General features: G+C 40.1%; 2 protein-coding genes across 3 annotated transcripts in view; both read right to left on the bottom strand.

Annotated features, from left to right (window-relative positions):
• The window catches only part of baiap2l2b (BAR/IMD domain containing adaptor protein 2 like 2b), a 43,869-nt gene that overhangs the window by 11,989 nt on the left and 6,205 nt on the right, over positions 1–25,675 (bottom strand). Inside the window, exons 7-9 of the mRNA XM_019253805.2 lie at positions 25,339–25,454; positions 24,935–25,115; positions 23,968–24,077 (exon numbers count right to left, since the gene is read on the bottom strand). Of these exons, the coding sequence (XP_019109350.2) occupies positions 23,968–24,077; positions 24,935–25,115; positions 25,339–25,454 (407 nt within the window). The remainder of the gene's footprint in view (positions 1–23,967; positions 24,078–24,934; positions 25,116–25,338; positions 25,455–25,675) is intronic.
• On the bottom strand, positions 275–23,273 carry dnhd1 (dynein heavy chain domain 1). 2 transcript variants are annotated; one of them, XM_027282775.1, is made up of 44 exons: positions 23,153–23,174; positions 22,072–22,533; positions 21,643–21,840; positions 21,308–21,511; positions 21,100–21,210; positions 20,800–20,956; positions 19,695–19,949; positions 19,416–19,559; positions 18,919–19,030; positions 18,481–18,716; positions 18,128–18,371; positions 17,807–17,964; positions 17,104–17,229; positions 16,714–16,990; positions 16,498–16,625; positions 16,063–16,261; positions 15,891–15,982; positions 15,543–15,771; positions 15,268–15,393; positions 15,080–15,174; positions 11,815–14,959; positions 11,608–11,713; positions 11,306–11,465; positions 10,919–11,201; positions 9,249–10,797; positions 8,963–9,068; positions 8,447–8,561; positions 8,099–8,285; positions 7,839–7,941; positions 7,539–7,667; positions 7,200–7,391; positions 6,632–7,057; positions 6,086–6,491; positions 5,790–5,888; positions 5,483–5,659; positions 4,988–5,166; positions 3,592–4,626; positions 3,327–3,498; positions 3,122–3,196; positions 2,669–2,894; positions 2,363–2,454; positions 2,132–2,281; positions 1,217–1,845; positions 275–1,108 (listed from the first exon to the last, which is right to left on the bottom strand). In XM_027282775.1, exons 2-44 carry the CDS (start codon positions 22,443–22,445, stop codon positions 683–685), a joined length of 13,632 nt encoding a protein of 4,543 aa, XP_027138576.1. In that variant the 5' UTR covers positions 22,446–22,533; positions 23,153–23,174; the 3' UTR covers positions 275–682. The 2 variants fall into 2 exon arrangements, with proteins under 2 accessions (XP_027138576.1, XP_010737397.3); XM_010739095.3 differs by having other exon boundaries at positions 535–1,108; positions 23,170–23,273.

Below are 25,675 nucleotides of genomic sequence, written 5' to 3'. Positions count from 1 at the left end.
TGCTAAAACTAAATACAATGTAGATGTCCTCACATAAAAAGCTTTGTCATGTTTACAGACACATCATTTCTATTATGAAGTGCTCATTACAAATATATTTGCACTGTTTTTTTGCAACACAGATTTGGACAAACAGCTATTTACACAAATAATTCAAAACTATATAATAAAAAAGATGTTACCCTTAATAAACTGAACAGACCTGATGATAACTGAAAATATATTTGACAGCATTCTGTGTGTTTATGCATGTGGGTCCAAAAAATGTAAAAATACATAAACATTTTAACCACTTTCAAAAGAACTTAACACCAGCTGAAAACCAGCTGATATAAAGGTGTACTACAGGGTGTACGTTATGACATCACTGCTAGGTGTGTTTATGTGTGCACAAGACCACACCCAACAATGATACCAGGTGGATCATATAAAATTCTATACAGTAAATTGATGTTAAACATGTAAAAAATTTAATCAAGTTGAAAATTCAAAACATTACAAAACATTAAGTATGAAAAGGAATCATACAGCAACAGCAAGCCACATACATTTTGGTGAAGTTTATACTGTACAAATACATTTACAAGATTCTTCATATAGTCTTAATACAGACTTTTAATCAAGTAGTTAAAGCATCTAAATGTCAGTTTGGTGCATCTCAGCAGGTAAACCCAGGTTGGTTTCACTTCAACACACTCACTAGCCTCACCCTTCTCAAACTACACAACATGGGATTTAGCTGGGTGTGAAGGGGAATCGTAGTGATGATATTAACATCTGCCAGTCCCTCTTTTCCACTTTCCTGCTCTCCATCAAGATGGAGTGGACATTCATAGAGTGGTAACTGTGGGTCAATCAGTGGAGAACTTTGTGCAACCTGGACATTGCTGCTGTCCTTTAAATGTGATCCTTTATAAGGGAAGGTATCAGTATTTGTGCTCTTGACTTCAGGCATGACACAAACAAGGGGCAGTGAGCATGGCTGCAGAGAAACTGTGTCCTGTAGGGCCCCTAGATGTGTATCCCAAGATGCTCCTCTTAGCTCCAGGCCACACAAATACACAGCATTCAGAGGAAATGAGGCTGCGTCTGTACCTTCACTCAGAACCTGGAGGGAAGACAACAACAATCAACCTGCAAACTTAACTATTTTCATCCAATGGGTTTTAAAACTGAAAGGTCATTTTAGTATGATTTCATTATTATAATGTTTTACCTGAAAGTGCAGGGATATATCGCTGATATATTTGAGATTCACTTGAGCAGCCTGTCTCATCACTGCCACCAGAAAGCCTCTGGCATTTCTGAAAGCAGATAGTCGGTAGGCATCAGGAGGATCTGAAGTGTCGTGGTGCCAGAGATAAGCACTGAGCAACTCTGCCCTTCTCTCAAAGTGAGACAAGTCAGTGAGCTTGAGGAGGGAAGCGAAGGTCGGCGTGTTGTATCGAACGGGCTGTTGGAGTTGTGAGAGGAGCAAGGACACAGAATCAATGAGATCATCCCACTCAGCCTGAAGGAAGTCACGTAGGGGACTGTGAGAAACAGATCCTGCATTTATATCTGTGCTGTCATTCTTTTGTGCAAGGTAACTCTTCAGGGTCTGCAGTCTGTCTCTGGCATGGCTATAAGATGGCAGTGTGGCGGGCTGCTCTAGCTGCTCAGTGCATAAACTCCTTGCTGTTCTTAAAGGAGTCTGTGAGGCCTGCAATAGTATGTTCAAATTGTGGCTATGGAATTTGATGGTCTTAGCTGCCACATCTGAACTGAAGCCCAGTACAAGGGGGTCATTGATGTTCACTGCATCTTGAAGATCCTGCTCCAAAATCTGCTGTAGTACTGACAAATCTAGAGACATGAAACATAGCCACAATCAATTCATTGAACTTACACAGATCAAACACCCACTGTGGCTCTAATGCTTGTACTCCATGCTATTTCCTCCTGTAATATTCATTTAGAAATGTAATTTGCTGCAATCATGTAACTTACTATGTAAATGCTTTGGTTAAATCTTTGAAGTAGTCTGAACAGTAAAGATTGCTTGATTCATTTCCTCTGGTTAGCTGTCTCATCAATTAGCTTGTAAGGTGTGCACTATGTAAAATGCAGTACTAATAGAAACAAAGGTTACCAAAGTGGCCAGGATTGCTGATAATATTTGAGAGAATGTGTGGTCCACTGCCCTGGAGAGGTGACACTTTACTGAGGCAGGTCTTGGCAACGCTCTCCACCACTTCCAAATCTGCAGAGTCTAGTACATGACCACCGTGCACTAGATTGACTAGAAATGAAAAGTATGACAAGGTCAAAGCGTTCTGTAACTGAACAAAACGGACAGTTTAATCTGTTGAGGCAGCCTCACCTGCTATATACTGCAAAGCTTTAGTCTTGTCATGGCAGAGACTAGCAAAGCAAATGTGTGCATCCATCAAAGCCAAGAGGTCTTCCTGAGTCCTTTGAAGCAGAAACAATCAACATACACAAGCAAACTCTTAATCCATCATGACATATCCACCGTTTAAAGAATGCACCTTGGTTTGAAAATACCGAGACATAAATTCTGATTACATTTGGTTTCACTCTAAATGGATATTATTGAATATTTTGCAATGTGACACCTCTACTGTATATTAACTGCAGTATCCAGTATGTGGGCTCATTTCCTCACCACTTGTAGATTATCCCTTGACCTAAGTATTTATAGGTCTGTCTCTGCAGTAACACAGAGTGGAAGATGGCACAGCGGAGGAGGAGCTCCATGTTTTCTGTTGTGACACCTGACAGTGATTGACACTGTATGATGGACACCACCTGTTGCAATGAGAAACTCAACTCCTCCTTCAGATCCCAGGGAGAGTCACAGACCAGAGGCAGGGCACACATTCGCACTGCAGCTGTTTAATAATAAAAATAGTAATTATCATTAAATCATAATTATTATTACAACCTCAGCAAAGCCATAGCAAATGAACGTTATTTGTGTACTTGAAAGGATAAATTACATCACTTGTCATAAATCACATTATTGAGAGAGAAAAGTAAACATTGTGTCTGGTTCATCTCTTAGACTGCAGCTATACTGATTGCCCCTAAAAGTTGATGTTATAATCAATAAATATACCTGGTATGGAGCATGATGAATGTTCTTGAGTTATAAACCACAATCGGAAGCATGGGTGAAGCAGGCATCGTTCCTCTGTGCAATCGGTAGTTAGGCAGATACATAAAATACATAAATAGAAAAGAAAAGTCTGAGTTATAAGCATTTGCTAATGATTATGAATGATACAAATGAAATTTAAAGTGAATTCTGGTGGAGCACCTACCTCCGAAAGCGATCAACTGACTGAGGTGGGTCACTACTTTGTCATCCCATTGTTCCAACAGGTGACAGTTGTTAAATACCAACCAGTGGCCATCATGAACAGCTTTGTCCAGCATTGAGAGAATGGCCTTTGTGTTACATAGAGCCCCAAAAGAAATGACTTTCACCTGAACCTAAAACATATTCATTAAGAAAAACATCAAGCGCTGAATTGATGTACATTAGTCACAGCTATTAACTTGAAACAAAATGAAAGAGTGTATTACCTCATTTGTTTGTGCTGCACATCCAGCTAATTTGTTTATTAAGTGAAGAGGCTGAATGCTTGTCCACTTATCTTCTTTTGAACTGGGCAATGTAAGGATGATGGGTCCCTCATGTTTGACAAGATATCGCAAGAGGGCCTCTGGGTTTCCAGTGTGAGGGGCCTCATTCTCTGCTGTCTGTCCAGGAAGGTTGAAGTGGTAGATGGCCATGGTATCAGCTAGTCCCTCCAGGCAATCTGGGAGCATCGTCTTCCAGAGCAGAGCCCGCTGTAGCAGTGACAGATGGGAGTGAGAGCGAAATGGAACAGCCCCTGCTACAGAGGAGGAAGGGAAGTGCAGGTATTCCTGCCACTGCATGGGACAAGTGGAGAGAGAAGCGATCAACCCCCTGAAGGCTGGGATTTTCTCCAGGCGTAACAGCTCTGAGTGGATATGAGGTGGTATCCAGCTTGGCAGAGCACTAGTGGACTGTGATACAGTGTGGTGAGGCGAACAGCATTTCACTCTACTGACAGGATGCTCTATGTCTTGAAGGCCCCTGAGAAAAGCCAACCTCTCAGCATCAGTGCAGAGTTTGTTGTGCTGGAGCAGAGCCACAGACACCAGCAGCTTCAGAACAGCAACATGGCTCTTGATGAGACAAGGCCTGTATTGCACCAGCAGCTGGGCTACCATCCGGTTTGTGACCTCTGGTATTATTCCCCCTGGCACTTTCCCAATGTTACATGACTCTAATGGCCTGCCATTCTCAGTAAAGGCCTCTTGCATAACTGTGATGAAGCCACGTAGGGAGAAGTAGTAGGCAGGAGAAAGACGAGACACCTGCTGCAGAGCCTGGTAAAGGGCAGCAGCCAGTCTTATTAATTGTTGGGGCACAGCCAGAAGGGACTCGCGGTACTCCAGCTCCTCACTCAGCTGCTGGATCTCAGCCTGCAGTTTCTTCATAGCTTTTTGATGAACAGCCACACAGGGAAGAAAATCAGGGTCCTGTAGCAATGAGGTGTTAGACTGCAGGATGTAGTCCATCAGTGCATCCTAAAACAAGATTATACACAATAAACTAATGTACAACAGCAGATAATTGCATTACCATCTATCTAGTCAGATGCATAAAAAGCCTGTGCTTAGGTTTAGTTAAAATTGCTAAAAACTCATTATTTGTACAGCCCACTTAAAATTATGTATGAGCAAAGCCATTTTGGGCAACAATTACAAGAAAGCAACAGTATGCCTGTTGCAGATGCACATTTTTTGATAATACTATTTTATTCCACTGAAAAAAGGACCCCAAATAGAGATACCACACTGTTTTCATTGTATATCACTGAATAATGACACTAAAAGACCAACAGAAACATGATTTGCTTGTTATGATGGTAAATAGTGGTCTCATCACCTGTTCTGAGACCAGTTTCTCTTGTAGCAACTGCTTGTCATTCTGCAACTGCAAGTGCTGAGTCAGCAGGCTTTTACATTCAGACTGCAGCAGCTGTGTCAGCATCAGCTCCTGGATCTCTTGTGAGCTCAGAGAGAGGTCAACTACGTGTACTTGAGCCAAGATGGATTGATGGATCTCTAAGGAACAAAAGCAAGAACACATAGTAAACCACTGCTTTGAGACGAGAGCTCATTTTCTAAAATGTCCAGAGTGACCATTCCGTTAGTCTTTTTAGATACCCCATGTTAGGACCTAACTCTTTATGGGCAGAGAGCAGCATCCTGTTATTATGATCTGTGAAGTTATTAGTATGCCTCTGTGTCAGCTACAACTTTAGTCAATCACAAAGACAAACTCATGTACATTTATAGGACTTGCACTTCTGTTGCAAGAAAAATGCCAGGTAAGCGACTTTAACGGAACAGTTATGTTGACTCTACAAATCCTTCTTACCACTACTAAGCAGTCGGACAGGCAGATGTGTGCTAAGGATGAGGCAGAATTTAGGGTGGGTCGGCTGAAAATGGTGTTTTAGCCCTGGAAGGGGACATCCATCAGGGCGTGCCAATCTGGCCAAAAACTGAGGGCTTGAAATTGCACGTTCCACATGAGTTATGAGAACTCTCAAACCTGCAAAACGAAAGGTTAGAATGAGTACAGCCAGAAAAAGGACACTGTAACTTAGAAAATTGCACAAAATTGGGTATCACATTACATACAACATCATATAAAACTTAGTATTATAACATTTTTCATTCACCTTTCTCTGCAGCCTGGTCCACCTTATCCAACAGCTCTGGATCATCAGCAGAAACTACCATCCCGCACTGTGCTTCCTTCTCAAGGCTGGCCTTCTCTCCTGATAAGTAGAATGTGTAAATGTGAATTAACTAAATGTGAATGAATTGACTGTCATAACAAATTCTACAGGTGATGTATGACATATGGACATATGATGTCATTATAAAAATAACCCCAGAATGTAAGAGGGTTTAGATGACACAGGCTGCAAACAAATGGGCAAATCCCAGCACAGATGTAAATCTAGGAACTTACCTGTGATGCTTTGAGAGTTTATATCAAGATGTTGCTGGGTGTCTGCCAGTAGAGGCCAGCACTGAACCCAGGCACTCCTGCAGCCCCACAACAGCAGTTTTTTAACCATTCTGTCAGATGGAGAGTCCTGGAGCATTCCTAATGCCTGACCCAGAGGCCGCTGTAGCCTCTCAGACATAAGTATGGGAAAACCAAGAATGGGGTAGGAAGTTGCAGTGTCAGACTGTGTAAACAGGGAGGTTCTGGGGTCTGTGGGGTTTATGTCGATGTGTCCTGTCTGACATAGCTCCCTCCACTTGCTCAGCAGTTCTGTACGTATATCAGGCCCAAAGGGGCCTAAGTAAGCAATGATTGCAGCCAATATAAGGGCATCTCCTGGTAAAGTCTGGTTATTTAACTCTGCTTCCTGAAGGAAAATAGAGAAAATCATAATAATTTAAAATGAATTAAAATAATAAAATAATATGAAGAAATAACACCAACGTATGAAATTAAATGGCATGTTTATGTGACATGTACAGTATACGTATGTGAAAATTTAGTTACCTGTGCAGCATCCCTCCAGTCTTTGATATGTCTCCCCAACTGCTCTACAGCTGCAGTAGCTTCTCTTTCTGCGTTCTCAGTTGTGTGCAGCGCCAGCAGTTGCTCTTCCAGTTCCTTTTGTATCAGCTGCAGCTGAAGCTCGACATCCTCGAGATGACGGTATGCATCCTCCTTGTGCTGCTTGGCTAGTTGCAGTTTCCTGTGTGTCTCTTTGGCCAGCACCTCCAATTGTTGCTTGATCAACAGTTGGTGTTGCATACAGCAGCACTCATATACAGCCTGGACCCATCGACACAGGGACTCACAGGCCTTGCTCACCTCTCGCACAGACTCTGGCACAAATAGGGGACTATGAACTATCAGGCCGAGCTGCTGTAGCTGTTCTTTTGACAGTGACAGAGTGTAGCGGTCAAAAAATTCCAATTCCTAGAAGAGATATTAGCAACAAAGCAATCACAAAATAGCCTTTAATGCCATTGTATCCCATTCTAAACATATGGATGACACCACTGTACTACTTCTATGATTTAAAGAGGTATTTTTCTATATAAATATTTTTGCCACACACCTGAAAAAAGTTTGATTGTCCAAGAAGCTGTTTAGCGCTCTCCCAGCCTGGTGGACGATTAAACAGCAAACAAATGGCATCCATGATTTTCACCACTCCATCAGGTGGCTCTCTGTAGTGGCGTACCTCTTCCAGGTCAGATGGATTCAGACAACTAAGAATCTTCAGGCCTGACAGAAACATAGGTCTCTCCTGGAAAATAAAAGTGTTTCGTTTTCTTCAAATCAATGCTCTACATTCTTTTAAAGGTTTTGACTGCCTAACATTTAAACATCCTAAGATACTACAATAAAAAAGTTAATCACAAATGTGTTTTGCTTTACCCGCAAATTTGTTTACCTGCTCCTGAGCGTGATTTATTTGCTCTTCCAGATGACACAAGTTGTTTTTCTCGACTACACATGCCTTCTGGGCTTCCTTTAACAGCCTCCTCTGGTAATCTACAGCTCCGAGGAGCTTCTCCTCACGCTTCAGGATGGAGAGGAGACATTGAAATTTGTTATTATATTCAAGCTGCAAAATTAACCAAGGGCCCATATGTAGAAAAAATACACACACACACACACACACACACACACACACACACACATATAATATTGAGCCCACTTGAGCTGCATATGTTGAATTGCTCTACATTACCTGCTGCGTCTCAGAAACCTTCTCTTGCAGTTTTTTTAAGTGCTGTTTGCACTGCACAGCTGTGTTGTTTATGGCATCCAGATGAGACAGAACTGTGGCCACTCTGAAAAAAAAAAAAAATGAGTTATTGTAGGCCAACAAAGACTAGGGTGTCAAAATATAATATAATTTAGACCCATAAAATGTACAACAATGTACCTGTATCAGTATATGCACAGCAGTACATTAAAAATCCAAAACAGATTTTTAAGATCAACTACCTGTTAGCTTGGCTCTGCTGTTGCTTGTGCAGATGGTTGCAGAGGTAGTCAAAGTGGGCAATTAACTCCATATAAGTCTGAGGGCTGAACGGCTGAGCTCTTAGAAGGACAGAAGCATACTGACAAGCAGATTGATGAATTCCTGCCATAGCCACAGACAGGCTGTCCACTGATCCTTCTTGCTCCACTAAATAAAAAGAAAAGGAAAAGGGATATGTCTTGCTACAACCTGTAAATAACAATGCCAGTAAAAATGAAGGGAATGTAGATATAGAATGTAGATATCTACATTCATAATGTATTGGAGATACAGATATTTAGAGATTAAAATTTGGTGGTGTGACTCACTTTTGTGGGCAATGGATTTGAGGCACTGAGCAGCAGCCTCCACTAAAGACTGGCTGGACCAAGGCTGGTACACCTCCACACAGCAACTGAAGTTCAGGGCCTTGGTCAGCTGTGCCTACATAACAAAGTATAAAAATTCTACTATTTAAAATTCACATGAGAAATCTAGCATACCTAATGGTGCAAGTTGCCCCAAATATCATATCAGATTAGAGACTACATGGTCTGCATTCAAGTTAGGACCGTGTATACTAAATGACATGGGCTACAATTGTAACGTGGACCCCAATGACTCAACAGTGATGTGACAAATGGTCTTAGGCCCTATAGGGTTATAGTGCTGTAAGTATCAAACCTAAAGGAACATAAGGTTAGGCTTAGGGTTACATGGTTGCACTTGGCTGGTTTCTTCACCATAGTGGTCTCAAAAGTTCAGTTTGTGTTTTGTTATGGAATACAGACACAAAGGTTCACTGACAAGTGTACAGTAGTAATTCAAAGAAAATACTTATTCACATTTAGTCCATGTGTTTCATTGCTGGCAGGTAGCTCACTGCTCTCTGACATGGTGAGGGGGAGCAACAGGAAAACATGTACATTTCTGTGGATTTGGCTCAAGTACCTTCATTTAAAAAACAGAAACAATATGGTTTCAATGTACTCACATTTTCTTTTCATAGTATCTACTGCAAGTAGTAGACAGTTGTATAAATATACAAAATGTATTTCTAGGCCTAATAATATAACTTGATACAGTGTTAAATTGTAATTATAACAGATTAATTAGGTATTGTCATCTTACTTCTCAAACATCCAACTGTCCTTAATGTATTTTCTTGAGTTCTTCACAGCAGTCACTCTGGAAACATGATTTCTTAACTCCTCTTCCGTGTGGAGTCCTGGGTAGATTCTGTGGGCCATCGCCACCAATAGTTCTTCTCTGACAGACAGGCTAATTCCTTCATGGACTAGTATGACGACATTAACTCCATCCACTCTAGTTTGATTCCCAGCCTCTTTTAGGATTTCATGCAACTTATTCTCATTACCAGGATGTACCTCTATCAACTGATAGCCTGTTAAATATGCAGCTAAACGCACAGTGGTTTTACGACCTGTGCTTCTGTCTGAACCAATCAGAACTCCATGACCTCCAGGTATAAGCAATGCCCTGAGGATATGTAACAACTGACTCACCCTCTGTCTGTGTACAATGTATCTGGTTGAAATGTTGTAGTCATTATCAACCTTGTCTTCCTCTTTTCTGTCAATGAGTGCACAGAGCTCCTGCAGGAGTGCATCAAGGTCTAGGTCGTGATATGAAAACCTACATCTAAAATTATGTTGGTTATTCACTGACTTTAGGGCCTCAGAGACCTCAGGGCCATAAACAAGCTTAGTCATTATGCCCTCCATATGCTGAAGGACCTCGGGTTGCAGAGGGTGAGTTTTTGGGCTTGCCTCGTCCAAGTGAAAGTTTTCTGACAGAAGGGACAGCTCAGTCAATGTATATCCTTTCTTTAGGTCTGACTGGTCCACTGCTTTTGGTTCTTTAGGTAGATCTAGTGTATCTAGACCCTGACGTATTGGCTTAAAGGTGCCTTCTGTGCCCACAGGTATGTTGTGAATAGCAAGGCTTGTGACAGGGGGTGGGTCATTGAAACCAACACGCTGGGTTTCATCAAGCAATCTAAATCCATAATGCGTTCTTGCTGTCTTGGCTATCAGTGATACAAGAGTATTGCTTTCATCCTCAGAGCATAGCTTATCACTAAACGTACGCATGCACTCATGCATCCAAAGATGCACTATGTTAAGAATGGATGCTGCAGGTCCTGGCAGGACTGGAGGAAAGCCAGGCAGTGAATCTTCCCTTTTCTGCATTTTCCCTGTGTTTAGAATGCTAGGCTGCCACAGGCACATCCCTGAAAACACCTTCTGAAGGTCATGCTGGGAAAATATGAAATGGGGCCTCTGTGCATTAGGCTGGAATTGGTTACATACCGCATGATACAGATTTGTAGTTGCCGTGATGATACAACTTGCCATGTCCTCACTACTATGCTTAAATGGCATATCTTTAAGCCAGATCTTTAGCCGAGGAGAATGGATAGACAATATAACATCCATAGATAAGCTAGGGAGCACAAAGATTGTGAACAGGCGTGAAAGCCTGGAGGATATCACATTTCTGTGGTGATTGTCAAATCCAAAAAGACAACTGGTAGCCATGTAGCTGATGGACGCAGAACTCAGTAACTTGAGGTAGTAGGTATCAAATGTTACAATCTCTCCCTTTGATATACTTTGGCGTAGCGTCTCAAGAGCTGTTGAGGTTTTCCCAAAGACATCTATCAACAGGAACAAATATGAATGAACTATAAAGCTTAACACAGTGCAAAATCAGATATTAGAAATAGATAGCTAGAAATGTAATATATTAGCTTTCCTGAAGTAAATGTTTTTACTCACCACAGGAGGCTTCATGCAAATCATCCACAAAAAGAAGCAGTCGTGGCTGTTTTTTCATGAAACCCATCGTATCTTTAGAATTCTTCTGGCAGGTGATGTTATTCAGTATAGTGCGTAGGTCTCTTGAGCTCAGAAGTGGACTGGCTGGTAGGCTAATATGTGGCTTATCAAAACTCAGCAAAGTTTTGCACAGAGTAGTTTTTCCAGAACAGGGCTCTCCTGCAAGCAGCACCGGTTGGTTTGCCTCCAGCATGAGGTTCAGGAGATAGGTATGTTTCTGATACTATATGAATAGATTTAAAACACTTGTTGTTAAAATGTTTGATTCCAGTGATCACTACTTACAACTTACAGTACTTTCGCTACGCTAGAATGCTCAGGACAAACCTTGGGAGGGATGGAATTCATCAACATTGTGTTCTTGGGGCAAAACTTGCAGTCAGTGGTAAAAAAGTGTTCAAACACACTCTCTTCATCAGGAATCTCAATTTTGTATCGGCAAGCATACAGCACTTCACGCACTAGTAAGTCGAATTGTCCCCAGTGTCTGAAGTAAAAACAAAACATAGGAAGAAAATTAGTGATTGATATTAATATTATGTTTTTTTTGTACAAAAGTGATTGAATACATTTATAGCAACAACATATACACTAACTTATCTGTGTACACTCCATTAACATTGTCCTACCGAGGATGCAGATGTCCTGTAAATCCCCAAATATAAGCCACCAGAAAAAGGTTCCTGGGCAGCAGCTCTTGTTTGGTTTTGGGATCTGTGCCAGCTGTATATGCATCTGGTGCGAGAATAAGTGATACAGTATTTATAAAAGTAAAGTCATTAATTAGTCTGTATGTTTATAAGGTTATGTGTATATGTAACGTGTAATGGTCATACCTCTTTTATCAAATGGTATTGCCTCAGCTTTTTCCACTTCCTTCCGAAAATGATGTAGAAGGGCACGTAGGATCTGAACGAATGACATGATTTCTTGCAGTCCATACATAAGGGTTTCTCCTTTTCTATGGATTGCAGAGATTAAAGCATGTTGCTTGAGCAAACTAAGAGTGCTGGAAAAAAGATCTTCAGCCAGACGAGTCCACACTTTCAGGGTTTCTTGATCCAATTTCTGTTCAGAAGAGAGAGCTTCCAATTCACTTTTCCATACAGCTTTCCACAGATCAGTACCTGTGAAATAAACGTGGCTGCAACAGCTCACTGCAGAGGGACTTGCATCACGTAGGTCAGTTATTTCCATAAGTAGCTTAAAGTGTGATTGAGATGATAGTGTTTCACCTGATGACAGGCAGAGAAATGGCTCCTCGGGACTGCAAAGTGTGGTTAAGTAGTCTAACCAACTGGGGTGCCCCACAGGCTCCCCATCCATTACCAGCCATTTCACTATGGACATCTGATTACTGTTCTTGTTGCAGATTGGAGAACTTATTGGTCCATATCGTTCTGAATCTCTCAGCACATTTGCAACAGCTCCATCTTGCCATCCTTTCTTTTCACAGACATAGCCAAATACCTCTTCGTAGGACATGGCATTCGGAAATAAGGCCACTGTGTTAACAGAGTTCCAGGTTGAGACAGAGATCTGTGGCTTGGCCTGGGTGGTATCTCTTTCAATCATATTGTCATTTTCAAACGCATCCACATTCACTGCCTTGGAAGCCAGATGATTCAGTGCTTCAGCTAGAGCACAGTAACAGGTTGTCTTTCCACTACCTGAGGGCCCTATAAGCATAACTGCCTGAGAGAATTTCATGGTCTGGTAGAGTGTAAGAGCATTGCAAATTGTTTCAGCATCAGTGTGAAACCATTTTCTTTGTAATTCTTCTGTAATTGCATCTTGAAGTTGGTTCTTTTCTTCTTCCTCTATGCATTGCTGGGAAAGAGGAAACTGGCAGGCTAAAGGGAATTCTTCCTTGAAAATGATATAGAACTGTGAGGCTTTCTTGTGCTCATAAAGAACTGGTAATAAGACAGAAAGAATTGCTTTGACAATGGCTGTCTCCTCCATTAATGCCTGTATAATTGCCAAATGAGAACTGTGCAGCCTAGAAGGCTTTTCGGTTTCTTTTCTATCCTTCTCAACACCGGCAGTCACATTTTGTGAAGACGTAAGATCAGTCAGTTCAGCTGATCCTTTAGCCCCATCTGAAATTTCTCGTTGCTTTATACTTTCTTGTAAGTGTATTTCAGAGGTGGAGATGATCTTTTGCAAGACAGTAAAATAGCAGCCCAGGTCATCACTGATGAAATCAGGCAGGCAGCGGGAATCCTTGGCCAGGTTGATGAGGGACACTAGACGTCTACTTAAAGACATTGCCTCTGAGAAACCAATGGAAGTCAACATTACTTCTGCAATGATTCTATAATCTGGATGGGTTAATGCAACTGGTCTGGTTGCATATCTCAGATCCTCTGGAACCTCGGATGTATATCCTTTTGATGAGATAACAACACATCCATAGCTTAGACTGGCATGAATGCTTTTCCCTGCAAGCACCATATGGCCTTCGGAATCAACAAAGTTTTTGCACCTTGTGACCCCATCAGCAGTCCTGTCCTTTGGCCCCTCATTCACTCTTTGATTCTCATTTCTTGTTAAGTCAGAGAAGAATCGGTAAATGTCTACTAGATGCTGTCCCAGTGACGACAGGACCCGTTGAGTAAGTAAGTCCACAGAGTCCAGCAGAAGCCATGCTCCAGTCTGGAGGGCACCCAACAGCATCCGCTGAACAACACTGGGTCTCGTGCTTGGACAACACAGTACACTGACAACCTGTCGCCCCAGAGCTTTTCCTAACTGGATCACTGTCTTTTTTTTTCCAGATATGCAAGGTCCACTCACAAACCCACATCTGTAACTTGTCAGAGCAAGGAGAATCCCCAGTATTGCCCGATCTGTGGACGGAGTATGCACCATCACCCAATCTTCTGGACCAAAATACTCATAATCATATTGGAGTTGATGGCCCAGAACATCTACATAACATGTTGGATCATTGTTGCCCTTCAAACTCCAATCTTCTGAGTTTATATGATACTTCATCAAGCTTATCCACTCAAAAGATGACTCCAGAGGTACATTTTGTACCTCCATGAGTCGAGATAGGTGCTGTGCATGATTCATTGTAAGTTGCACTAAAGCACGCAGACACATCATCTTATACTTAGAAACCAGAGATTCACTTTTAACACCTGTGACTCCATCCCTTATTGAATAGCCAAGACTTTGCAGTTTTGCAGAGTTGTATGCTTTTATGTTGCTCAACTTCACTGGGCTCGATTCTTGGAAAGCTTGTAGAACAACCTTGCACCAAACTGCCTCCTCAGTCACCAGCAGACACTGAAGAGGATATTCAGACAACAAGTCTAGCAGAGGTAGTGCGGTTTTCCTTCTGTCAGCAATGTGGAGCAGCGTGTCTCCAACTTTCTCATAGCATGTCAAATCTTGACTGGATGGTTCAAGCTGGTTTTGCACAACAGAACATTGTTTCATGAGGTGTACCATGGTCAACTTTAATTGTTTCTCAAAGACACGAAGCCAAACCAAAGCATTGAGATTTGGTTCCAAAGGATACAGAAAGGTAATGTGCTCGTGGAAGCTGCCAAAAAACCCCATCACATTCTGTCTGGGGCTTTGAGATGTAGCCCCACAGCTCTTTACATCTCTTGTTTGCGATCGTATTTCACAATCCACTTCAAGCCAGTGTACCTCTTTAAAGCATTTGCGTACAAAGGATTGCAGTGTGAAAGGCGTTGGGCAAAAGGAGAGTAGTTGTATCACTTCCCTTTCACTCATGAAACAGAGCCTTGGAAACTGTTCACAGAGGCCATCCAGGAGGTCCACCATCTGATTGGAAATACCTTCCATTATAGACAGACCATCAATGAGAATGTGGCAAAGGCTATTGCCATAAAATCTGTCATGTGTCTTCTTGGAATAAACAAAGTTCAATACACGCGCATTATTCAATACAGAGTGTATAATTTCCTTAAATGTCTCATCAACTGGTTGGAATTGTTCCAGCTGAGAAAAAAATAGAAAGAAATCAACATTTATCTGACATGTCAACTGACATGTGAGCAAAGTTTGATTAGCAATGCAAATGAGATATGTTATATGACTTGTTATGATATAGGGACATACCAAATCCACTCTCTGAATACTGAGGTTTTCATGGAACATCTTGGTCAGAAAGGCCCACATTTTCTGGTATCTTTCAAATAAGTCAAGCAGCTTCCCTATTAACAATGAAAGGGAATGCAAAATACAATACAATGTTCAGAATGTTTATGCACTTGGCTGCAAATTTTCAAAATCGTTAAAAACCTTACCAAGATCTTGTAGTGACTGCACCCAATCTTCCATCTCTAGCCTCAAGTCCACACTGTATGGGGACTTCAACATGTTGGACAGAGTCATCAAGTCATTCTCTGTCTCAGCAAAATGTATTTCCAGACCTGATTGTGAAAACACATGGCAGATCCCAGAAACTTGTAAGCAAAATATTGCTATTACACATTTTCCCCAAGTAAAGCATGCTTAAAATGACAACAACAGTGACTTTATCTGTATTAATTATCAATGCTAGCTTGTTATTTAGTCACACCAATAATCGTGAATCTTGCATCATTACAGCCGGGTTGACTGGCAGTTTGGAGATTTGAAACAGTGTCCTCTGGGGGCTTCTCTGGCTCTGTCAATCCATTTTGTGGCTCACAAAGGTGCCAAACAGGGAGAGTGAATTTGTCCAACTGGAAGAGTCTAGCTTTCCATCCCTGTCGAAGCTTTTGGAAGGTGTTTCCCATGTTATACTCTGCTTGTGCATCCCAGCATATCTGACAGTAAAAGGTACCATAAGCAAAATTGTGAATTGTCATTTGTTAATGACAAACAAAAATTAAATTCCTTGTGTGCCATAACATGCTCAATTATGTGACATCTCTCCTGGTCTCACCTTGGTAATTAGTTTCTGGTCAACTTCAGGTTGTTGAGACAACAGTTCAGCAACAGTCACCTTCTTCTCCGGGATATACAGTAGGCCCATGCCTGCCAGATGCAATGTATTTTTTATCATTTTACAAATACTGTGGTTAGATATGTGATACAATGTGGGCACAGTGTCTGACCTTCAAAAATAGCTTTCCAGTGTTTATGTTTGAGTGTGGGGCTCTGCAGCATAGCCATGACTGCAAGCTGATGGTTTAAAGTTTCCAGGATTCCTAAAGTCTTCTCCAGCACAGCATCATGGGTAGGTATGATACTTGTTAGAGATAGAGCTTCCTCCTTCCACTTGGTAATTTTTCCTTGAACTTGTAACACTGAGACCTGGTAGAAAATGTGTGCTGATTTTTTTTATGTGCTTATTAATACTCCTGTTCTTTACATCAGACTTTTTTTTCATCAAACAAAGCACATAATGCAATCATTTAAGGAGAGAGCTAGATCAAGTTTAAGTAAAAAAAAAAAATGTGATCACTATTAATGCAAACAAATAAGTATCTCCTTGCCAAACATATTTTATCATCTTGTTAAAAAGTAAAGAGAGGTTTATTTGACATTACCTCACTGAAAAACTGCTGTTTCCATTCTTCCATCCATGTTGTGTATACAGCTATCAGCTCCCACAGGTCTTTACGGGCTTTAGCCTTCTTAACATCTGATGTCAAAATGGTCATATCCATTGGATGTTCTGATGGGAAACATAACAGTGTGACAAAATCAGAATTTCTGTAACTACATAAAATCACCAGTTTTCCATGAGCATCTCGTCATCTCACCTTGTAGGTTTTGACTGTTTGTACTAAGCTGTTCCAGTTTTGCAATGAGACTGTGCACATGTGCATACATGTGGTTCAGTGTGGAGACCATCTCTTTTGCATTCTGGGTTGGGTCAAGGAATGGTCCAGATGTAATTTTAGAGACAACATTTTTAAGGTCATACCCCAAAAATGAGAACATTGTGTTCAGTGCATTAGCCATTGAAGGGAGACGGTGGCACACAATGCTATCTGCTTGCTTCAAGAGGGGAATAACGCAGTCCCACATGTCCAGCATCTAAATATAGAGTACAAACAGAAGTGCACACACCGCAGTGTAAAAAAAAGTTAAGAGTTGTACAATTATTATGTGGCTATTAATAGCATCATTTGACTTTTATGCTTGCAGACCTTTTTTTCCAAAGTCATCTCCTGTTCAGTCATCTTCCTAAAGTTCATGTAAATAGTGTCCTGGAGGGAGTGTATGTACTCCAGACGTTTCTCTGCATCGGCCAACATTTTCACAGACCCTCTCACCTAAAGAGAGACAGATTTAGCATTTTAGAATTTAGCAATTTTACAAGTTTCTTATTGCTAACAAATTGTTTGTATACTGATCTAAAATGTATCACCCAGTGTTTGGGCCCCGAGCCCAAAGACTATGCAAGAAAACACACACACATTAGAATAGGATAAGCAAATTGGGTGACAATAAGCTAGATAACTCTTACTCTGACTTGAAACTGCATTTTGAAAGTGTAACAAACATTTACCAACTTTATGCCACAAGTAATACAACAGTTTTCTTCAATAGTGTTCCTTAAAATAACAGCACTGAATACCTTAATGCACTATGCATCACCTGATCATTCTTGGATAATGGAATCTAAATTCAGAACACATTTGTTCTGACAAGGCAGAGCCCTTGGGATGAATAATTAAATTAAAGGGAATGTGTGAGTCTCAGAGGACTGAATCTTCCATTTATAAACCATGTAAAGGTAAAACATGAAATATTAGAGTGCTCATTTCTTTTTCTCTTTATATTATATATTCATCTTCTTTAACATTTTTATATTCATACAAGTATGTAAAGTCTAAAGAATCTCTATACCATAAGAGCGTATTTTGAGAGGTCACGCAAGTCTTCGGGTTCTGTCTTGAGTTCAGCAGTAGCCCGCTCCAAATCCAAAATGAGGCTTTCTGAGTGTAGCTTTATCTGCTCAACAAGCTGCTCTAGAACTTCCTCCTCAATGAACTTCAGCTTTTGCCCTTGAAAAAAAAAAGGTTGAGAGTATTATGAGAGTATCTGGATACAATCTGCATATACAAAAACATGGATTTGGGTTGTCCATCTGAACAAGGCCTGACAGTCTTCAAGTAATACTGGAGAGGAGATTTAATTAATGTTATTAATTAATTAGACCAGACATACATAGAGTTTCCTTTATACTGGTACACTGGATGATGAATAGTTGGTTGGAGGTAGAGATTGATGAGGGGACTGTGTAGATTTTTTCGGTCCATTGGCGTATCTTCTGTATGTGTTCCTCATACACTAAAGCAGGCTGACCCATCATGGATTCCAAGGAGGCTCGACCCCATTGGCCAATGAACAAATGGATGTCTATCAACCATGAGTACCTCTCACACAGCTGCTTGATTTCTAGTTCAGCTTCCTGAAAACAGTGAAAATTACAAGAATGACCAGGTGTGCAAATTCTTTAATGTGACTTCTGATGATGCAGAAACAGTGGTTAGAGTTGAATTTGAAAGTGAGAGTCTTACCTGCATGATTTTGGCCTGCTCTTTCTCAGCTTGTGTTGTCACATCATTAATGTTGATCTGCCACTCAAGCTGGGCCTTGGGAAAGGAATAGTAGTGGCCATGCACCCTATTTCCTTGCACCATTAGCAAGGGCTTTTTAGGCACCACCAGCCAGTGAGATGACCAATCTCCAATCAATCTCCAACAGCAAGACATTCTGGTATCTGGGGTCATTTCATCTTTGTTCTTATTCTTCTCTAGGAATTAAAATACAGGGACACTCAAAGTAATTAATCTTCTACCTGTTAAAAATAAATAGATACTGTTCCACAAATATTCCATATAGCAACAGAAATGACAGCTTTGGGACTGTGTCAGGTACATTTTTATATGAATATTGTATGTTTGGATCAACAGACGCTCAACTTAAAATACATTACTGAAATTTGAAGGCTGTACCTGTAATAGTAGGATGTTCAAGACAGCCGAATTGAGAGTTTAAATCCTGATCAAAAGTAGAGGTGAAGACACTGTTGCTGTCCTCTAGGAAGAATCCACAAGTATCACACATCTACCAGAGAAGAAAGGTGTTATGAGACTGGTGATGAATTCATCACACAGCTTGAAGGAACAGATGTAATAAACATAATATATTAATATTATAATGCAAGTATTAACCCTACACAATTTCTTTTCTCAATGGAAATTATGTTCTTGTTGTTACTGTAGAGAATATTTTAATATAATATATCACAAGGCGTTGGAGTTTAGTATCTTGCTCAAGGACACTTTGACTGGACTACGGAAGCGAATCAAATCAGCATTCCAATTCAATTACTAGACAACTTGCTGGCTCAGGTGGTACATTTGTCACAAATATGAGGCACATATCCAATAACCAGTACCCACAACTGAAAAATATACTGTAATGTGGGTGTAGCTGTCTTGTAAATTACCTGAATTATAGAGTCACCAACAGTCAGGAGTGCTTCACTCACTGCTTCTTGGAACAGATGTACTGGTGGGTCCACAGTCAGCTGACTACTAGCACTGAAACACAGCTCAGTGTGGAAGAGACAGCACTGCTGATATTTCTCCCTCTAACAAACAGAAATACATCAAAATCATTACTTTATAGTAATTCAGGTTTTGTATCCATATCTTTTCTGTTATTAGCTTGAGAGCAGTTTGCAACAGTGAATCTGAAAATATTTTATATTAAAGACAAGGGTGACCTTCAAAACATTGCTGAGGAAAGAAGTGACATCTTGTTTGATGATCGTGACGAGACTCTGTGTAATTATTTGATTGATGAGAGCAGCAAAGTTGCCCAATTTCTGGAGGGTGCTTTCAGACGAGGCCAACTGTCTCTTTAGCTCCTTCTGGTGAGCCAGGTGGAGGTGAATGGATTCACGAGTTTCATTTGGCTTTTTAGCATATTCCATGTGCAGCTGCAGCTCCTGGTGTGCCTTGTAACTGTTCTCTTTCACCTGAGGATAAAAAAATATTACAGTAATAACAAAACACATAAAGATCTACAGTGATAACATTATAACAAATTATGCTTCCTGGAAAACTGACCACATGCCAATTTATTTATTATATATTTTAGATTAATGAACCAATGGAAAACTGCTTAATGCTCTAGGTTAGTATTTTTTCAAACTTGGGTCAGGACCCAAATAGATTACGAACGAATTTGGCAAAACAAATTGCATAAAAATGCTATGATATCTGAATTTATTTTCCTAATTAAAATAAAGGAAGAAAGAAGGTTCCTTTATTTTAATTAGGACAAATTAAATTAGGGGGCTAATTCATCCATTAAACACTATAATTTGCTACGCTGGTCTACTTAGCTCAGATGCTGTGTGTGGGTCCCCTGTTTCTCTCTCTCTCATGCATGGTGTTGAAACAAAAATACAGTAATGAGAACTTAAAAATAAACATATTGGACAGAAATCTTCAAATGAAGCATTCTCAGAATATAGTCAAGTCAAAATCATTTTTGCTGTGCAAAGAAGAGACTTTAAGGAGACAGTGTTTTGACAGTGGGACAGTAAATTGCATGTGTTTATTTGTATAAAAATGTTTGTTGGTGTCTGTGGTTGACTAGTGTGTTGTGAGTTTCTTTATCAGTAATTTCATTAATGTAGATGTTGGCAATGTGATGTGCTTTAGTATGTTTAAGTCCCTGGATACATCAAATTTCTCTTGTCTTGAGCTGAAAAAGTTTGGGAACCCCTGCTATAGATTACCCTATCAATAAAGCTATTAATCATACCTCACAGGTTTGAGTTTGTTATTGTTTTGTTTTACATTTTTTAAAAAATGTGGTACCTCATTTAGGATGACAGCACGATACTGTGATAACTTCTTCAACATCTGCAGACACTCTTGATTCATGGTGATCAGTATGTTCTTGAATTCCAGCAATGTGTAGGTTCTAGACTCTTCCTGGGGTAGACGGTGTGTCCTTTTTAGTTCTTCAACAATTCTGTAAACGATACAGTATCATTACTAGCTAATCTGAACTTATGTTCAAGCATAGCAACTGTTCTCTCTAACAGTAAAAGGTCAGATCCAAAACTGGCTATATGTCTAATAGCTCATTCAGTATTACACATCACTGTGACTCACCTGGTGAACACAAAAAGAGCATTTCTGAATTGAGGTACAGCTATAATCAGCATACCCTGCAGATCCTCACACTTGCGTCGAAAAATTACTTTGTGCACATTTCTATGCAACCTATGGAACAAAAAAAAAAAAGAAACACCAAACAGACAAAGCATGGAGATAAACAACACAAAAGTAGAGACAGAAAGCACAGCTTATGTGGACTTACCTTGTGAAAGCTTTCCTTAGTCTGAAGTCCCTGAAAAACGGGATCTCCTGCAAAGCTGTCCACAATGTAAACTCTCTTTGCCACTCTTCCAGACTGACAACTCCACCATAACCCCTTTCTGTGACATGCAGTACAGAATTAGCGGAGAAGATGTAGTGCTCAGATCCAGCTTCACTGGAATGGACCACTCGCAGGTCATATGGTCTAAAAAAAGAGGATAAATAGCTGTATACTCGTGGTTTAATTGTGTGATCCTAAAAGAATGAAATTACAACATAAGAACATCTATAAGAGTCTAAAATTAAAGTGTGGTACATAACCTTGTTTCAGTCTACCTGTAAGAGTCCCCATCCACTTCTTTCAGGTAATAAAACTCAAATTCTCCCAGCTCTCTTTTCTTGGCAAAGATATGAACTAACTCTGTGGCAGTGAGTGGGACTTTATTGGGTTTGGTCACGTTCCCAGTTTTCACAGTGGTTATCTTTTTATCCATACATGTTGTGACTTTTATGGATTCATCTTCCCCCGTAAGACTGAAACAATAAAAACAACAGTGTAAACAACAGAGCAATTCATTCAGGAATCAAACAGCACATGTTGTCAGCTCTTTGTGGCACTTTGGTAAGTGAAAGAAAATGCTGTGTGGGAGAGAGAACATTGTGTCAAAGGCCATAAAGACACACCTAGACCAATTACATACCATAATCATCATCAGAACAATCAGGTACAATAAAATCAAGTCTCTGTAATTATTTTTTATGTACCTCTGTGCTGTTGATTCATCAGCAGTTCTGATAGGGATGTGGGTACCTAATGCTGAGGCCATTAGTCGAGGCCCTTCTGTCCATTTTGTGTCATCTGCAGCTTTTCCAGGTCCTACATGGGCTATAAGATGAGGGAGCTCCACAACAGATAAAGGTCTATCAAAGGGGACATTTCTGAGGACAGGGGTGCAATTGAACAGAGGCCTGGCCACAAAGGCTGCTGAGAGAGAAGGTGGCTCCCGGCATAGAGGTGGTAAAGTTACTTTGGGGGAGGTGGCCTTTTTCTTAACCTTGGATCTTGGCTTAGTAACGTTTTCACCACAGGTATGAGAAGCTCCATCATGGGATCTTTCCTCTGAAGGGGCAGCGAACATGCTGCTGATCTCTCTGTTAATACCATTAGCAGGTTTGGGTAGTGGAAACTTTGTTTTGCCAGGCTACATTAGGACTTTCCTGGAATTTCTGGAAGAAAAAAAAAACTTATAACTTAAACTTAATCAGTATAATTAGTAACACCTGTGTTCAGCCTGCTATTTCATGTCAACATTGCTACTGTGAAGAACGTCTATTGAAACAAATGTTGAAATAAAGAGTTGTTTTTAACATTATTTGTCGTCTCGAGAAGTATTATCCTTTAGCTCTGCTATATATCTTACTACAAATCCTAAAAAAATGTTGTCATCTTGGTGTATAACGCTGAATATCTTTGTTCCTATCAAATACTGTGTCGATAAACGTTAGCTCACATTAAATCCGACCAACAACCGCAAAGCAAAGATAAAATTACATTAGTATTTAATGAGTTTCTCAATTACAATAATACATAAAGTTTACAAGCAAACACCTTTTAGCAGTTAACGTTAGTTACTCTAACTAGTTGTAACAGCTATCGTTACTAAGTTAACTCCGTGGATTAACGTTAAAACCAAAGACGTTACACTTGCCGAAGTGTAACGTCTTTTCTTAATCCGGTTTAAACTCAAACACTAAGTATATAAAACAAAAAAAAAACAATATTACTGAAGTTAAACAAGTACTTTAAAACTACGAACTAGCTAACAACACAAGGAGCAAAACTTACTTGTGTGACTTTCTTACCTGACTGTGAACAAGTTGTCAGCGCAACCAAGGCGCGTTGCCACGGTGACGGCTCGTTGCCACGGTATCGCACAGTAACTTCATTTGGACTGTGGAGCTGGTCGGTTTACTGGTGAAGGTCAAGTACGCCAGCTTTTTACTTTTAACAACCTTTAACCTTATACCTGTTTTATACACGGTATAGCTTGTCAACACTATAGGAAACAACAGAAGGCAATTGCTAACAAGAAATCACAGCAATCAACATTTTTACCATACCACCAATGTTCTGTGTTACTGTTATTTTAATCTATCTATCTATCTATCTATCTATCTATCTATCTATCTATCTATCTATCTATCTATCTATCTATCTATCTATTGAATCATTCCATTAATTCCTATACTAAATTGCTCAAAAATATGCAAATCCTCATAGGAATGAAAGTGTAACCTTAGTATATGAGGTGCCCCAGAAACAGAAACAGTTTGTGGTTTGTGTTTGTTTGTTTGTTTTTAAATTCCATGATAATAACATTTGAACTGTTCAGCTTTAGACCTTTTTTTTAAAGCACACATTTTGATTCCATATATATACAAAAAACACAAAGCTATATACCCTAGGGTTGGTAAATATACATTGAATGTAGCTATAATTCATGTTTTGACAGGCTACGACATGTGAAATCATAATGTCAATGTAAGTCCATTACCACTAAAACAACCGCTGTGTGTGCCCAGCAACAACAACTCCATTATCCCTTGGATAGTTTGAAATTTGATTCTTATATCTTAAAATACATAGTACACAGTACATACTCATCAAGAAGTCCAGTATGACCAGATCTATAAAGTCCACCAGTCTTGTGCCTTTGTTGTATGGTGCAGTCTTTTTCACTGTTGAGCAGTATTCTGGATCTGACTCCCACCTGAAACAGACAGACATCATTCAGCTTCTTTTTTTTTTACCTGTGGTTGATATGACTGGTAGCTTCTATAGCTCACTATTTTATTGCTGATTGCTATTCTTTTCTAAATTGAGACTACATTTCTAGTATTTACTGTATATTATATTCACTCACTCTACCAAGCTTAAGTGTTGTTTATGCTGAACACAAATATTATGCATTAAGCCTCCAGCATTTGCAAAATCTAATCCACACATGTAGTGAGTCAGGTTTTGTATAACTGCATAATAGTCAGGGTTAGAAAGTAAACTTATTCTAGTACCGTATTATAGTACTTTAGGAGTATAATTTTGATGTGCTTTAATTGAGTATTTCCATGTTGTGCTGCAGTGTAAATAGTAAAATGTTAGCCCACCTTTACTGGCTGCAATATTTATGTAATGTATATATAAAATATATAATATATTAAAATGGATACAAAACAAAGACACTATTAAAACACATAACATCCCAAAAAATAAAGGTGCAATACAAGCTGTGAATACAACAATATCAGTCTATCTTTCAATATGGATATAATGGAACAATATGGAACATTCTTCTTTTTAGTACTTCTCACCTTTTGTACGTTGGTATCACTACTTTAAGGTAAAATAGTACTACTAATGTACTTCCACATCATCAATACTTCTACTTCTACTGGTGATAGTGCATAGAAGCTGTCGATTTGTAAGGCTTTGTTTCCGTACAACAATTCTGCTGCCATCTCAGAATTAATGTCATGATAATGATAATGTAATTTGTTGAATTAATTTGTTATCATCCTGCACATTGGCTCCTCTATTCTAATTGAATAACCTAGCACTATATCCACTAACTTTGCCAGCTTGCTGCGGCTGTAGGAGCGTCTCCAGGGGGATCTCCATGTCCTACGGGCCGCCAGGGAGAGATCAGGCAGCATGACAGCAATAGAGGCCTCCAGGTGTCTGGGGCGGCCACACACAGCATGCTCTGTTGAACAGTAATAGGAGCACTGGCCGTAGAAACACACGTTACCCACTAGGGGGAGCCAGATGAAAACAGAGGAGAGGAGAGGAGAGGAGAGGAGAGGAGAGGAGAGAAAAAATTACAAAGGAAAAGTTTGCATAAAAGAGTAAGTGGGTGGTTGTGACCAGAGAGAATAATAAGAAAGGAAGACCGTTCAAAGAGATTCATAATCAGTTCACACGCAAGGGCATTTTAAGCAGGCCAAATGAATAATGGAATATTGTGTGAGCGGTACCAGGGGAGGTAAAAAAGGTTCTGGCCAGCTTGTGGTCGGTAGTGACGTCTTTGATCTCCTTGACCACATCCACCAGCCTCCCCACCACTGGAGGGATTCTTCTGTAACCCAGAATCCTGCAGAGAGAGAAGGAAAGTGTGAGATGAGGACAAAGACAAGTGGGACGGACACAGAGAGAGAGAGAGAGAGAGAGAGACAAAAAGAGAAACCCCGAGAGGGAAAGAAGAAAATAGATTTCAGTGTTACATAACATGTAGTCATCTTGTGGCCATTTCATCTACCGTTTCACTCTATTCAGATTTGGTAGTGTTGTGCTGTGGCTACTTGCAAAAGAAAT

This window comes from Larimichthys crocea, chromosome X (assembly GCF_000972845.2).
Source record: "Larimichthys crocea isolate SSNF chromosome X, L_crocea_2.0, whole genome shotgun sequence".
NCBI lineage: Eukaryota > Metazoa > Chordata > Actinopteri > Sciaenidae > Larimichthys > Larimichthys crocea.
The sequence above is the reverse complement of the archived record's forward strand: the minus strand, read 5'-3'. Positions and strand labels throughout refer to the sequence as shown.